Source organism: Mauremys reevesii, linkage group 2 (assembly GCF_016161935.1).
Source record: "Mauremys reevesii isolate NIE-2019 linkage group 2, ASM1616193v1, whole genome shotgun sequence".
In the NCBI taxonomy this organism is placed as follows: Eukaryota; Metazoa; Chordata; order Testudines; family Geoemydidae; genus Mauremys; species Mauremys reevesii.
Window position 1 is genome coordinate 55,341,555 of NC_052624.1, and position 15,129 is coordinate 55,356,683.

Sequence of the window (15,129 nt, forward strand, 5' to 3'; positions counted from 1 at the left end):
CTCATTTACACGAAGACATCTTTACACCACTCTGGCAGTTTAAAGAATCCTTAAAATGGGTATAAATTACATTTACCCATTGTTACATGTATGCAGTGTTACATTACCTATTAAAGTTTTATGTGTGTGTCAACTATGTGTTTTTAAAAATGAATTATATATTTACATGTTTGTGGAGATTTTTTCAGAAATTTGGTAATACATTTAGAAATATTTCAAGTAATAGTTTGTGCTGTATTGCATGATCAGCATTAATTAAGAAGGGAAAGTAGAATAATTACTTGTAACTGGAAGTCTTGAAGAAAATGTTCCAGGTGGTTGGCAATATAACTTACAAAAACGGTCAGAGTAGGGAGGAACTAATGTGTCAAGACAGCTCAGATGTGAAATGATCTGAATGGTTGGATGTCTTTCAGAAAGGTGCTCAGGCAGGTTTCTTGTTGTGGGGATGATGTGCAAGTAAAATGAACAAATCTAGTGACAGAATGTCTGCTTGACTCATAAATCTGTAGACAACTTCCAATTTTAACCCGGAGCTATATTTACATGTATGTCAATGAAATTAAAATCAAAGCCCCCTGCTTGGCCTACGGGAAAGGAAATGCATCATGAGAAGAGAATGCTTTCCAGCACTGAAGGCTCCATATAATTTTCCACTAAACACCTCCAGGTTAATACTGTAGCAACAAGAATCCCACAGTGGAATGTGTTGAACAGTCCCTTTGTGATTAATGCTGTACCTCTTCAGGAAGGATGTAAAGGTCAAGTTTAGGAGGACTACAGTGATTTACTAACAGAAATCTGGCAGCTATTTCCAGGGGTACTATTCAAAAGTCTGCTTTATTTCCAAATAACTGACTGAACTTGGATTTGGCACTTCTGATTTCAAGGCTGCTGGCGAGGAAGGAACAATGGGTATGTGACTATTACTAAAAAGTGAATAAATAGACTTCTTAAAGGCCTTTCTAATCTTTGACCCACAAGAGTCATACACTTTTGACCTCCAAAATGGAGAATGCACTAATGACACCCCCACGTCACCCCTGCAATTCCACAGCATTCCTTTTCCTCTGAGTAGTTACAGTGCTATCAAAACAATCAACATCTGGTTTCTAATGATGTCTGTGGAAAATTGATTCTCATTCATTATAAATCAATTTGCCCCTTTGCTGTGGGCTACTGTCATCAACAGGAAAGTAATGAAATAATGATCTATCTTACCCAATTGTACTGAACTTGTTCAGTTTTAATTTTCAAAAGATGAAAATATCAGGCTTTTTAAAAATGTTTTTTTGAAAATACTAGATTTTAAATGTAAAACACTTGCTTTTTCTAGAGATTGGATTGCAGAGGACCCACATTTCATCAGAATGGAGATATCTTCCTTTGTCTTGTGACTGGTTGTCCATCAATCAGGAGGGCAGACACAAATATTTATTTACCCTCTGAATAGAAGGCACTGAGATGAAAGATATCACTTTACACTATAGGCTGATGTTACAATAACTACAGAGAAACACTATTTTCAGAAGCCCCGGGCCTCCGCACACCACCCATTGAGGAGAATATTATATAGACAGGTTCTATATGTTCTGTAGAAGAAAATTCACTATCTATTCATGTAACAATCTGCCTTTACATTGTATTTATTCAAGACATTTACAAGTTTCTTTTGTCTGTTTACATTACTTAGTTTTCAATGAAAATATTCAAGGTCTGTCCTAAAGCAACAGAGACTGAATGAATCTGACTTAATATAATATTATTTATCAGCTATTAAATTATGTCAATTCCATTTTTGAACGTCAGTATTTGTTTCATTTAACTATAACAGCATGGCTTCAAGAGCTAAATATCAACAGAGTGGCCCAGATCATACCACTGCATCCTCACAGGGAGGGGAATCTCCATATCTGGAAGAGGGAAAACGCTGACTCTACATCATTGTTTCCTCCTCATCTGAAACCTATGGATTGGGCTCTGTGCATTCAAGTTCAGCATGAGGAGAAGGGACTGAAACTATATAGGCCAGAGGGAGATGCAGGCAGGCTGGAGCCAAGAGGTGGGTGGGAATGACACACATTGCCCTGTATAGCCCCATGAATGGTGATTCCCCAGAAAAAGTGAATACAGCTCAGGTCTCTAGTTATTCTTTCCTCAGAACTCCCATGGCTAAGGGAGATGCAATGCCAGAGAGCAAAGGAGGGCCTGCAATGCTCAGAGGTGAAAGTAAGCCGGCGCGGCCCGGTACGGCATACTGGCTCCGCACAAGCCCGGCTGGTGATTTAAAGGGCCCAGGGAATTTAAAGGCCTCGCCTCTTCGAGTTGAGGCCACACCCCCTGCTCAGGACTCCAGAGTACCAGTAAGTCCTTTGTTACTTTCACCCCTGGCAACGCCAGAGCCACTGCAGATACACAGAGACTCTACTAGGATGTCATTGGCCTCCCTCAGGTTCCTGGAGATCTACCAAATTTGAGGGTAGACCCCATTGTCTTTTCTCGGAGGAGAGGAGCCAAACCACATTTCCCTCAGCAAGACACTGTGAAGGGATCCTCATAGAAATTTCTCTGTTCAGAATCATCCATCCCTCTAAGCCCCCTGTACATGTTACTGCAAGAACAGATGATCTGGTGTAAAGTTACTAACAGTATTCTTAAGAATAGAATCATTACTAAAGTTATCTTTTATTTTTACAACTAAAATTCACTGTGCTTAAAGGGGAGCTAAGACTAGGACATGATAGTCATGCCCTTTTTTATTATTATTATGGGCATTGTACTCCAATCAGGTTAGAGTCAAACTCACTGCATGTGTAAGTGGACATGCTTCCATTGAGTAACTCCAGACTTCGACTGAGTTCAAAAGAGTTGTGCCAGTTTATACGGCAGTTGAAGTTAGTTAATTATCTTAATCCTCGGTGCTTTTTCATCTTGAGTGATGGCTTGTCTACATCATGCGACAATGCACACTAGAGGAGTGTGAATTCTAAATCACATCAACGTGTTGCACACTAACTGGCTTATGTAGACTTTGCTGGTGTGCACTAAAAGTTCAGGGTCTACACAGGACAGTTAGTGCACAATACATCAGTGTGCTTTAGAAATCATGCTCTTCTAGAGTGGATTGCTGTGCCATGTAGACAAGCTCTAAATGTCTAAAGATTAGTTTGAAGAATGGATACATTTGTTGGCATTTGGAATAGCCTTACTCATAAAAATGAAAGAAGATAAATTCTGTATTATGTTAAAGACTTGGATTTGATCTATCAGTGGGGTTGTAATCTATGAGAGCCCCTTCTGCATATTTATAGATTTGTCATACAACATTCCTGTGAGATAGGAAAAGAATATAATTCCCATTTTACAGAAGGTCCAGATTTTCCCACCCTCACTCATGTTGAGTAGCATTTTGTCTCTTGATTAGTCACATTGACTTAATTGATGAGTAAAGTACCATTCAACCTGAATGAAGGTGGCAGAATTGCCCTTGCTCACACCAGATTCTGTAATTCTAAAACCTGGAATTGACCTTTGATTGCTAGAATCCCAGCCCAGTTTCAACCACAAGACCATCCTTCTTCCGTTTAATGGATTAGTAACTCAATTGATGAGGGAATAGGTAATAGAACACACACAGCCTGTTTGTGTTGGCTGCACGTAGTGATTGATGGCTATTTTGTGTCCCCTGTGAAATGTGTTGATGGTTTTCGTTTAGTTCCTAGTCTCAACATGACCAAAAACTGTGCAATAACAAAAAACACTTAACTTTTTGGTCCTGTCTACACAAGACCTCCTTGTCTTCCCCTAAACTGGTCCTGAAAATAGTTTAGCTGCAGCGTAAAGAGAATAAAATAATTTTCAACATCATTACAAAAAGGGTGTTAGAAACTTGATAGACCATAATGCCAGACATTTGCTGGGTACGGTTTTTCCTGTCTATACATTTTAAGCATCAATTGGGTAGGACCCAAGGGAGATCAGTTGCTGACAACACTGTCAGCAAAGAGCTATTGTCCTTGTGTAGACATGGTGAAGAAGACAAAGACTGAATTTGAATGGAGACTGAACTGCCCTCTCAGTGCTAGAGGTAGTTCTTCCTAATAAGGTTGAGACCCCTTAGCAGGAAGGCACGGTGAATGAAGCATGATATAATGCTGCCCAGGCTATATGTGTTTTGTGGAAAAACATTTTGTCATTTACATTAAAACCCATTCTTCATGCCATTCTTGTAGTGTGTACGGGCCTTAAACTGGATGTAAATGAAGGATTATTTAAACTGCCAGAGTGGTGTGCAGAGATTTTGGTATAAATGAGATTCAGGCCCTCAGTCTCCAGGCCAATTAGTCTGGCATTTCCATGATCTCCCAAAATTAGTTTAAAGAAAACAATGTGAGTTATTAATTTATGTATTTTTTCCTTAAATATATAACACTGTGTGTTCTATAGGATGATAGATTTCATCTTTTTCTCTTTCCATTTCCAAAGTTAAGGTGATAACACCATAGGAAGAAAAGCACAACTACAAGAACATTTTCCCTTTTTTTTTTCATACATAATATTACTTTCATATGTGTTCTTAAAAAAATTAGATAAGGGGAAGCAGATGTAATTAGAAAGACTTTTGCAATGTGTCATTAAAATCTGGTTTCCTAGCTGCCAAATTGTGGCATGCATTTTTAAACAGAGCTCTTCATTAATAACCAGTGAGGAGTTCTGCTTTAAAAATGGTGGCACAATACAGTTCTTGGGCCTTATTAATTTAAAATGTAAGGTGGACTGATAGAAATATTCTGTCAAAGAGGAGTTTTGTACAGCATACTTTATTAGGGCCAGATTCTCCATTGTTCTGTTCCTTGGGTAGCCATTTACATCAGTGCTAAGAGGGTGTAAAATGCTACCAGTTAAGAATGATGCAGCAAGTTGGGGAATCTAGCCCTTACTGTTTACCCCAGTACAGAGTAACCATTGAGTACAAGTACTGATGAAAATCATCTCAATCTTAATACAGTCTGAATGATGAACAACAGATGATTCCCAGTCTATGTTGAAAAATTGACTGCTTACAACACATTTCACAACATTTGGTGAATAATGTGTAGGATTAAATTGTGTTTAGAAGAAAGATTATATTGATTACTATTTTAACCATAAGTTTGTAACTTGATAATCATTAATGGAAAAATATAAATAAATTGGGGTGGTTTTATTAGCTTGTAAAACCTCCCAAATATATATTTCTTTTCTATAATGTACACATTGAGAATTGTTAAATATGAGCCTGGTTTGGACCACTAATAAGCACCAGCTGTTAGATGGTCACATAAGACTTCTACAAGCCAACCACTGAAAGGTTATTTTTATGCTAAATATTGCTGCCAGACTTTTTATGGCACTTGCCTTAAATCAAGTAGTGTAAAACATCCCACTTTATTAGATTGCATGCCATGATTGGTCAAAAATGTGTCTTTTCATACATGTTAGAACCCCAAAGACAATACATCTTTATAGCAGTTTATTTTGAAAAAAAAAAAAGAGAGAGAGAGAGAAATGGATTAATTTGAAAGGAAGTCGGATCTATCTTTCGATTGCACACTTTAAACAAAAATAATACAGAGCTTATGATGTACAAAATTGTTTTTAAAATGTTACTTGCAAAATAAAACCCCAAACTATTAATGTTCAGAATGAAATATATATATATGTACCAAGAATGCGAAAACATCTATTTTACATTATCTTCAAAATGTATATTCTAATCCAGTCACAAATCATAGGAAAATACTTTGATACATGGAAAAAGCTATAAAACATAAGATGAACATTTTGAAAAAAAAATACATGTAAAAAGCTCATTAAATAACTACAGTGACAAATAAATAGTTTATTCAGTTTTACTTTTCAATTGCTGCCATGCATATTTTAGTTTTTGGTAGACAGAAGAAAAAGATCAGCATGCAAGATATTGTTTTGTTAGAATGAAACTGACAACAGTTACTGGTTGCTGCTTTTAAGCAGATGTGTCAAAAGTTCATAAAATATTATTCGGAAGGCAAGAGACATTTGCTAATCAACTGTTCCTGTGAAAACTCACAACAAAGCACCTTTCTAAAAAATAAAATTTCAGTGAATGTTCATGGGAACAATTCTTTGCCTCCACACCTCAAAAAAATGTAAGACTTCATTGTGTGAGGTTGGAAGGCTTGTGGTACTGCCCATCTGGAGCATTTGGAAAATCACCAAAAAGGTCCATATGCACAGAATGCCGTTTTGAGCTTGGTCAAAGCAATGCACTGTCAAGTGAGAACACAGAAATGGCAGACTTGTCTTTTAAGCAGTCAGATCTGTAAAGAAGATGGTTACAGATGAGTTCAGTTTTGGGGGAAGGGTTGCCTGACTTCTAACTTGAGCTGTGCTTGCTGGATTTACTGGCTCTTTTTCTCTCTTTGTGATGCTGGGTGGTCTTTGCCTGAGAGGTTCCCTCAAAATTGTGGCTGGACTCGTTGTGCTGTCTGGTGTACCTCTTGCATTTGCAGGCTGTGACCACGGTTATTTTGTAGGTTCTTGTACTTCCATCTTGACACTGGAGCTGGATCCTCTGTGTGCGAGTTTTGTCATTGACACATCTCCACTCTTGGGAGCTCCTTCTGCTCCAGTACTTGGTTCCATAACCTCCCCCAATCCAGTTGGGAAGCACTGGCAAAGGGAGGCACTCACCAGCACACACAAGCTCTTTCAAAGGATTTATGCTGGTACACTGCCCATCTGAAATGTACTTGGTGGATCTCAGTTCCCGGCAGCCAACTTGAACGCGATCTGCAGAACGCACAGAACAATGAACATTGAGACTCATAAAGAAAAGATTTCCCATGCCAACCTTCAGACTCCAACTCATTTTCAAATGATCACAGCATGCATAGTAATTGATGACAGAGGCTTAGACTATAAGCTTTTGGGGATGACCTTTAATTATATATGTATAAAGTGCCTAACACAACAGGGCCTTGATCCATGATGGGGGCCTCTAGGTGCTATCACAATACAAATAATGATATTTATGTCATAGCACTGCAGGAGCTATATAGTCACAGTAGAGGAGGCAATTTCATTCTAAACCTCCTTGGTCAGGTGCATGGAGGAAAAAAATGCCCTGGGGCTGAAATGTCTCTTGCTTGTTCTTAGAAGGAATTTGCTCTGGGATGTTTGGTAAAACTCTGTTTGACCATTAGTGTGAAAAATAGTGGGTTTGGGATTTTAGAAAATATTCTAATGCATTTGAATAAAGAATTGTTTTATTTAAATCTTTATATTTGTTATGGATTTAGTATCCAGTGAAGGCTAGTGTTCTGAAGAAAAACTTTTATAAATAATAAAAGTTGTAAGTGTTTGAAAAATATGTTTTGCACATGATGTTCAAATTTTTAACCATGTACACTGGTCATTTTGCCTTAAGGATAACATATGAGTCTGTGCAGTATTCCTTATACAGTACTTCTTATACCTAACAGAGGTAATGCTGCAAATCCTGAGGCAACTGTTTAGTTGTCTAGGTAAGCTAACATGGTATAAAGGTGCAGAGCTGCAAATATAGGCATGTTTGTACCTGCTATTATGTGCAGCTCTGCTCACTGCAATAAACACAACTGTTTAGTTCAGTAATTACACTTAGACATGAAGGTAATATAATATGCAACCCTTCACTGGCTCTTCCCTTCCTCTTTCTCAAGGAAATGTACAGTGGAGATTGTACACATATTATACAAGAGGGTGGGCTCACAATTGATGCTTTTAAAAATAGAAGTAATAATCACTAGAATGATACCTTAGAGTACAAATAAAAGGGTGTGAAGGTACCTCACCCCATTAGTTACAAGATACTTCTGTTTTGGTTTGGTTTTTGAATCATCAGAGACAGTGAGTTAAGACAACAATCTCTCCTTGTCCCTTTCCCCACTGCTTGCAAGGTGCACAGTCCAGGGGGATTAGGAATTTGAAGACTGTTCTGGATAGATGATTTACAAAAGGACTGGTTTCTGGACTGCTTGACTCGCCTGAATGATTCAAGCTTGCCTTCTTCCCTGCAGCTGCGCTCAGGAATGTACCTGGAAGCAGCTGATCACAGCTTTGATTTGTCTTGCCTTCTGTTTTTATGTATATACAGGTTCAGCTTTTCCGTAGTGACAGTTCATTGACAATGAATACCTACTGGGCTGCTCCAGTAATCTCATAATGAGGATACATTTCCCGTGCAGTTAAACCACCCATATTCATAAAAACTGACACGTCTTGGCTTTGCTGAAGGATATTGCCATCAGTTTTTGCCTTTGCTTTCCAGCAATGATGCTGTTCTTACTGAATGAATGTGGGTCGGTTTTTCATTTTAGCTTAATGAAGTGGGGATGGGAGGGAACGGATCAAGCCAGAAAAAGGTTTCCACATCCGCAGAGTATCTATCGGACCCTTTATACATATACTTCACCAGGGATGAAAAAAATCCCATAACATTAAAAAAAAAGTAAGTTGGAGCAGAGATCACAGGTAGGTTGTGAACTTGTTTGTTTACTTTTGCTAGAGGCGTTAAGCAGGTAAGTGCTAAACCAGGAAGTGAAAAACAAAAATCTGGAACAAAATCAAAAGCTTTTTGTCTGGAAGAGTTACATTTCTGAAGTAGCCCAGAGAGGGCTACTACACTGAAAGCCAGAGTGAGTGAGCTAAGAACGTGAGCACATTTAAAATGTCATTTCCCCCATTTTCTTTACCTTCCTCCTCTTTTCTACTGCAGCAGCATCAAAAACTGAGTTCCCAGTTTAAATGACTGCATCTGAGATACAGTTAATCACGTGATGCCCCAGACAAGTTGAGAGTGAAGTTGGTCGCTGTGTGTCCGGAGGGAGTAAAGAACTAACAGAACATATGTTCCTTGAATCCCTAGATTTAAGTTTAGATTTTATTTTCCTTGACGTATCGCCAGAGTGATGGAACCTGCAGGGATAAAGCGTGTTCAGGCAAAGCCAGAATGCCATGCTGCGTGTGTAGCTCTGGGTAGTAACAAATCCAGCGGGTTTTTGTTCAATTACCCCTAGGAAAACGTGCTCATTGACAAATGCGCGGTGCTTCCTGAAAACTGGACATGGGTTCGAAAAGAAAAGCAGGGCTACATTGGTTAGGCATAACCCCACCCTACAATAGGTGAAGCAAGGGATGGGAAACGCTACAAGTGAAACACTTACTGTTACGATCTAATCCAGTGCTGCCGTAATGCCTGCCTCCGTTTCTGGCTTGGTTCAGCGTGCTGTTGCTGCTGGGGCTCGCTGGAACAGGTTTGACCACATGTGTATAAAGGATCTCTGTGGCATCATTCTTGAAAGCCAAACAGCTTTTCATGAAGACGCAGGCTAGGAGAAAGCCGGAGAAGTGAATGGCAGGGAGAATCATGGTTGGTTCGGTTTCTGTCTGACCGCGCTGGGTGAATTCCTTTTCTTCAGCTTCTTCCCTGTAACTCTGAAATGCCTCTTGAAGGTTTCCCTTATATATCCGCAGAGGCTTGGCACTCAGGCAGGTGTAAAATTGTGGATTGATTCGGAATGAAAACATAGAGAAGGGGTGGGATCCCTACCCGAGCCCTCAGAGACATTTTACCAATCGAAAAGAAGACTGCAGTAAAGGAGGAGTCTGCTTACACTAATTGCAGGATTCCTAGTTGGGGCTTTGAGGGTGTCAGGAAACTGTATGGCAGCAGGCAGACTGAGGTAGAGACTGCAGGCTCTGTTCTGCCATTCCAAGTCCTCTGCATATCTGGGATTTTTGTGTGATGCGATTGAAACAAAGTGTAACTGGGTGTCTGCTGTCTTTTTCCTCAAAGTTGCTATTCCCTCTCCCACAATGTGCCTTTGGGAGAATGGGCCAGCTATGTAAAGAATAAAAATATTACACAAAATATACAAGTTACACACATTTTAGCTTATTAAGAATAAGTCTTTACATTTTCCACAGTATATTTTTTGAAAAGTTCTCTCCAGATAGATTTAAATAATGCAGCTTTTATCAACATGGACCATTGCTAGATAAACTACTTGTGTTAGGGGAGTATTGGCTTCTCTGTGTGCAGAGAGTTACAAGTATATAGTTCTGTGTCACTACCGGTAATAAGAAGTTCCTCCAGGCTTCTCAGTACAACCATCTATAGTCATAGACCTGCATTATACTCATTCACCAGACTCACCTCATTTTGTTCAGTAGACTGTCTAGAAGAGTAAAACATTTTTTTAAATGTAAATATATTTTTCATATAATAATACATTATTACACAGAGGAAAGAATAATCATTATTTCGACACATACATTTTGCTTGTATCTTATACTTACTCAATATTTCATAAAATCCTGAACATAAAGCTATGGCCCAAACTCAACTGCCTGTATAAACTGGATAATTCCAATGAAACCAATTCCTGTTTACATCAGTGGTGAATTTGGCATTCGTTATAAATAAAACTAGAGTTACTGATATTTAAAACCTAGAATATTTTACTAGCAAACTTTTTCTAGAGGGAAATAACACAACAGCCCCACAGGAAGTCAGATCACACAAATGGTAACACATTAGTGGTCAGATTCTTAACTCACACTCAGGAGCGGATTTACCATGAATCACCCCAAAAAGCAGGACAAATCTCATCTGATAATTTGCCCCGGAGTCCCAGCTGGTGGTGCAGCAGGGCTCAGGCAAGCAGGCTGTCTGCATGCTGTGGCCCGTGGCCCCATGCTGCTCCGGGAAGCAGCCGGTTCCCAGCAAGTCTCTGCGTGCCCCCTGGCGGGGGCGGGGGGGCTGGCTCTGCGCACTGCCTCTGCCCTGGGCAGCGCATGGAGATCCACTGCCTCCCTCCCCCCTGGGGTGTGTGTGCGTCTCCACGTGCTGCCCCCACCCCTAGCACCAACTCCGCAGCTTCCATTGGCTGGAAACTGCAACCAATGGGAGCTGCAGGGGCGGCGCTTGTGGGCAACTGAGCATGGAGACCCCTTTAAAGACCTGGGTTAAAACCAAAGTAACTCACAAAGAAACGAGTTCATCTCATCCTCATTCCCAATGGACATTTTTCTACATCTCCCAGACCTTGATCCTGCACCACTGAAATCAATGGGGACTTTACCATTGACTTCAATAACAGGAGCAGGTCCAAAATCACCACTCACCTGACAGCCTATGCCTGAGAGACAGAGGAATAACTGGAGTGTTGCAAGCCAGAAGTGAGGTGTATTGGCAGAGCTGTGTGCAAGGAAGCTTGATTAATATCTGCTTGTATTATGACGAGACCCACCCAAACCTGGAATAATAGGAATGTTGGAAGATCTACTAGCAGACCTATGTTTGGAGAAGCGTGGTTAGTACTTGACTCTATTATGACTAACCCCAATCAAGGCTATCAGTTTCTTGTTGTAATGAACATTAAATTCATCCACAAAAATACAGACATCATTAAATCATCTTCCTTTCTAAAAACCAGTTATAAAGTAAAGGTTCCTTTAAGGCAGGGGTTCTCAAACTGGGGGTCGGGACCCCTCAGGGGGTCGTGAGGTTATTACATGGGGAGTCACGAGCTGTCAGCCTCCATCCCAAACCCTGCTTTTCCTCCAGCATTTATAATGGTGTTAAATATATAAAAATGTTTTTAATTTATAAGGAGGGGTCACACTCAGAGACTTGCTATGTGAAAGGGGTCACCAGTACAAAAGTTTGACAGCCACTGCTTTAAGGTATTCAAGAAAGTATGTACATTATGAAATTAGTAATATTAGTAAAGGATTTTTCTGTATTTGTGGCAAACCAAATATATGCTTTTTTGTGTTTTATAAATTTTATCTTAATTTTTCTCCCCAACTGAAGATTATACAGAGCCTCACATGCTTTTCCCATAATATATTTTCTGGACTGGTATGGCCCGAACATCATTATACAAATTTTAAAAAGTACTGTGTCTATTGTGCAGTTATCCCTGGTATGGAGGACAGGGTACCTCTTTTTAGAAGGAAGTTGGGTTGGGTAGGGAACTGTTTTCTCTGATAATGGCCCCTTTTTGTAAGAGGAATGCTGGGAATTTTCTTTCTAGGGACTATGGGGCCAATCCTGTAAAGTGCTAAGAAACTCTCAACTCCTGCTGACTTCAATAGAAGTTGAGGGTGCCCGCTCAGCACCTTGCAAGATGGGGATACATGAAACCTCCTAGAACTGCCTAGGACTTTCTGCTGGGCTTAGTGAAGACAGACCTAAGACAGGCCTCCTGAAAACATGGAGTACTAGTTCAGCTCACTCTTGAAATTGGTGGTGATGGGAAAGATCCCATCTCCCCCATGTGCCAGCTGATTGTAGATAGTTTGTTCTGTTTTTATTATTTTAAGCCCATCTTTACACCTTGATTTTCCATATGTTCAAAATATTTCATGAAAATCTGTCCCAAGAGCTCTCTCCTGTGATGTTCCACAGGATTTGATTCATTCAGCCCTGCTGTGTGACATGGATTTGAGGGTTTTCAGGAGATGGTGAGATCATTTGAACCACAGTGTTGTAAGTATGTGGATAATTGTCTTTCATCACTTCCAGATGATGCACTCTCTTTGCATTTTTAGTGCTTGGATGAGATGGGGTATATGTATAAGGGTCAGTGTCATGAAGTTCACAGTTTGGAGGTGTTTCTTGATGCCCAACTCTTCATAGATTCCCAGAATTAAATATCTTTTGCCATTTTTGATCAGATGATTCTGATCATTCCTTTCTCATGTGGATGTAGATAAATGTATCCATTCTTTTGTGACCTCCAGACTGGACTACTGCAATGTGCTCTACTCTGGCTACCCTTCTCCAGATCAGCAGCTATGGCTTCTATAAAACATTGCTCCCTGCTTAATTAGCAGTGTTGGCCTTAGGTATATTACAGAAGCCTGTACTGGCTTCCTATTTGCCTCCAGGTAGGATTCAAGCTATTCCTATTGATCTATAAAGCCCGATCCGTTTTGAGTCCTGAGTGATAAATCCCCTACTCTTTATGTGCCATTTGACAGTTGAGATCAGCCGGAGCACACACTTAGGGTTGAATGTTTGGGAATTTGAGCTCGGCTGTTTAGAGTGACCAGCATTGCCTCTGGAATCCACTTCCACCATTGGTTCATCAGATCCTGAATCTATTGACATCAGGGCATGGTATAAGGCCCATCTGTTTGCTCAGACTTTTCCTTGAAAGGGGTAATTGTGGAGAAAGTACAAAGCTTTACCTTGGGGCAAGGTGTGAATCTACTAGGTGGTTTGTTTTAAATGTTTGTACATGTGCCCATAGATTGTATGATAAATAAATTACATACATCTCAAAATAATTAAATAAAGGTAGTGTTGGGGCCTACAGATACATGCTTTTTGCTGCCTGACTACTTTTTGCATCTGAATAGTCACACTTCTGAATGATCTCACAATTTACTGATCATATCATTCATCATATGTACATGTTCTTGCAAAGAAGGGTGGTCACAGTTATTCACACATTAAATCTTGATTCCTGCAACTTCTGGAATAGAAAAATATACACACTTTCTTCTCATTGTGTGCAGAATAATTCAATGTGTACATTCTGTAAACCTCATAAAAGAGAATTCCCTTGATACTATATGATTTTATGGTCATTTATTGTCTGTCAGGATCCTGTTCCCCTTTTGTCCCACATGTTATGATGATGTCTAACGTGCAAAATTTTGTGTAGAGCACAAGCCCGTCTAGTGGCACAGAACATCCACAGAGAAAGGGAGGATATGCATAGACAAGTACAAATGAGTAGACCAAAGCAGTAGCGTTGCAACCTCCACATTAAATGTACATTCAAAAAGTAATGAGTAATTCCCAATGTTTAGTAAACCTTGGAAAGCATTTAAAAAGAGGTTCACAGTAGAAAAGAGCCCACCTAATTACAGTACTGACAGGAAAAGCAATGTTTATAATTAGAGGCGTGAGTTGAAATGAAAGCAGCAGGGAACAAATACATTTTTTTAATAATTCAAGTCATGTAGACAATTAGTATATTACACCTTTAACTTGTTTCAAAATGCAGGCATTTTGAGGAGAAATAGAAGTTCAGACAAGTGACTGCAAAAAAAACTCCATGTTGACATTTATTGCTTTATGCCTTGAAACAGCAGCGAACACCAGGCTATTTTCTGTTAAGCAATAAGTATATTAGTAACATACTTCAAAGCAGCATAAAACGTGATTTGGAGCATGATAAGAGAACAAGTCCAAAAGCAACATAAAATTGTAATAAATGTGAAACTGTTGAGAACTTAAAAGAGTTGTTGTGCAATAAGGGTGCATGGTTTGAAAGCTTATAAGGAAAACAGAGATGCAAAACAAAACTCAGACTGAAGAGTCATTTCTAAATAAAATGGCATTTTCATTTTCCGGGAACTTTTAATCTATTCAAACATTTTGAGGATTTAATAGGAAACAGGAGCATATGTTTTCATTACTGAGAATGAATAATCAGTTCTGATTTATGTTTCCTTCCATTTTTGCATATGTATTTTTATTTCATTCTACTTTCTTTCAAACATAATGTAGACAGAATAAATTAGGGTGGGTTTTCACTGTAGGCTCATATTGTTACTAAAGAATCAGTTTATGACTTTTATTGAAAAAGACATTAAATGTTGACTGGAAAGTCAAATTATTTATTTAGAAATCCTGGGAACATTTACTGTACAATGAAGCGTTCCTTGTATTAACTATGACTGCAACCTTTTCTTCAGCTGTTGCAATGGACTTTTAGGGTCATAACTGAGGGAGCTGAAATGTTCTTGTTTTCAGTCAATCATGTTCTTTATACATCCTCATCATTCAAAATGTATTTTACAATCAACTATTACTTTCTGTATGAATTAGAAAAAAACAGAAGAAATAGTAAGAGATCTTATTACAGTGTGATCAATTTAGGTTTCCAAGCTACCAGTCCCTTGGTTTAAATGGAAGCATCATGGCTTTCTTAGTGAAAAGTCCTCAACTGTGGAATGCACTCCCCCAATCTACATCACAGGTCATGCTTCAAGTCATATGTTTTTCTCCCAGTCTCTTTCTAGAAGGGCGAGTTAAACGGACTA

The 15,129-nt window shown here is 39.2% G+C and overlaps 1 protein-coding gene across 1 annotated transcript; it reads right to left on the reverse strand.

Moving 5' to 3' along the window:
* Positions 1-5,896: 5,896 nt before the first annotated feature.
* Positions 5,897-9,561, reverse strand: SOSTDC1 (sclerostin domain containing 1). Its single transcript, XM_039524463.1, has 2 exons — positions 9,228-9,561; positions 5,897-6,813 (listed from the first exon to the last, which is right to left on the reverse strand). The coding sequence occupies exons 1-2, from the start codon at positions 9,430-9,432 to the stop codon at positions 6,398-6,400; spliced, it is 621 nt and encodes a 206-aa protein (XP_039380397.1). The 5' UTR covers positions 9,433-9,561; the 3' UTR covers positions 5,897-6,397.
* Positions 9,562-15,129: the final 5,568 nt, after the last annotated feature.

What these genes read in the sequence shown, in the direction of transcription:
- SOSTDC1 (XM_039524463.1), bottom strand. Translation starts at nt 9,432, where the DNA reads ATGATTCTCCCTGCCATTCACTTCTCCGGCTTTCTCCTAGCCTGCGTC. An exon ending in CACTGGATTAGATCGTAACA is followed by an intron (nt 6,814 to 9,227) that starts GTAAGTGTTTCA and finishes TGCGTTCTGCAG; the next exon opens with ATCGCGTTCAAGTTGGCTGC.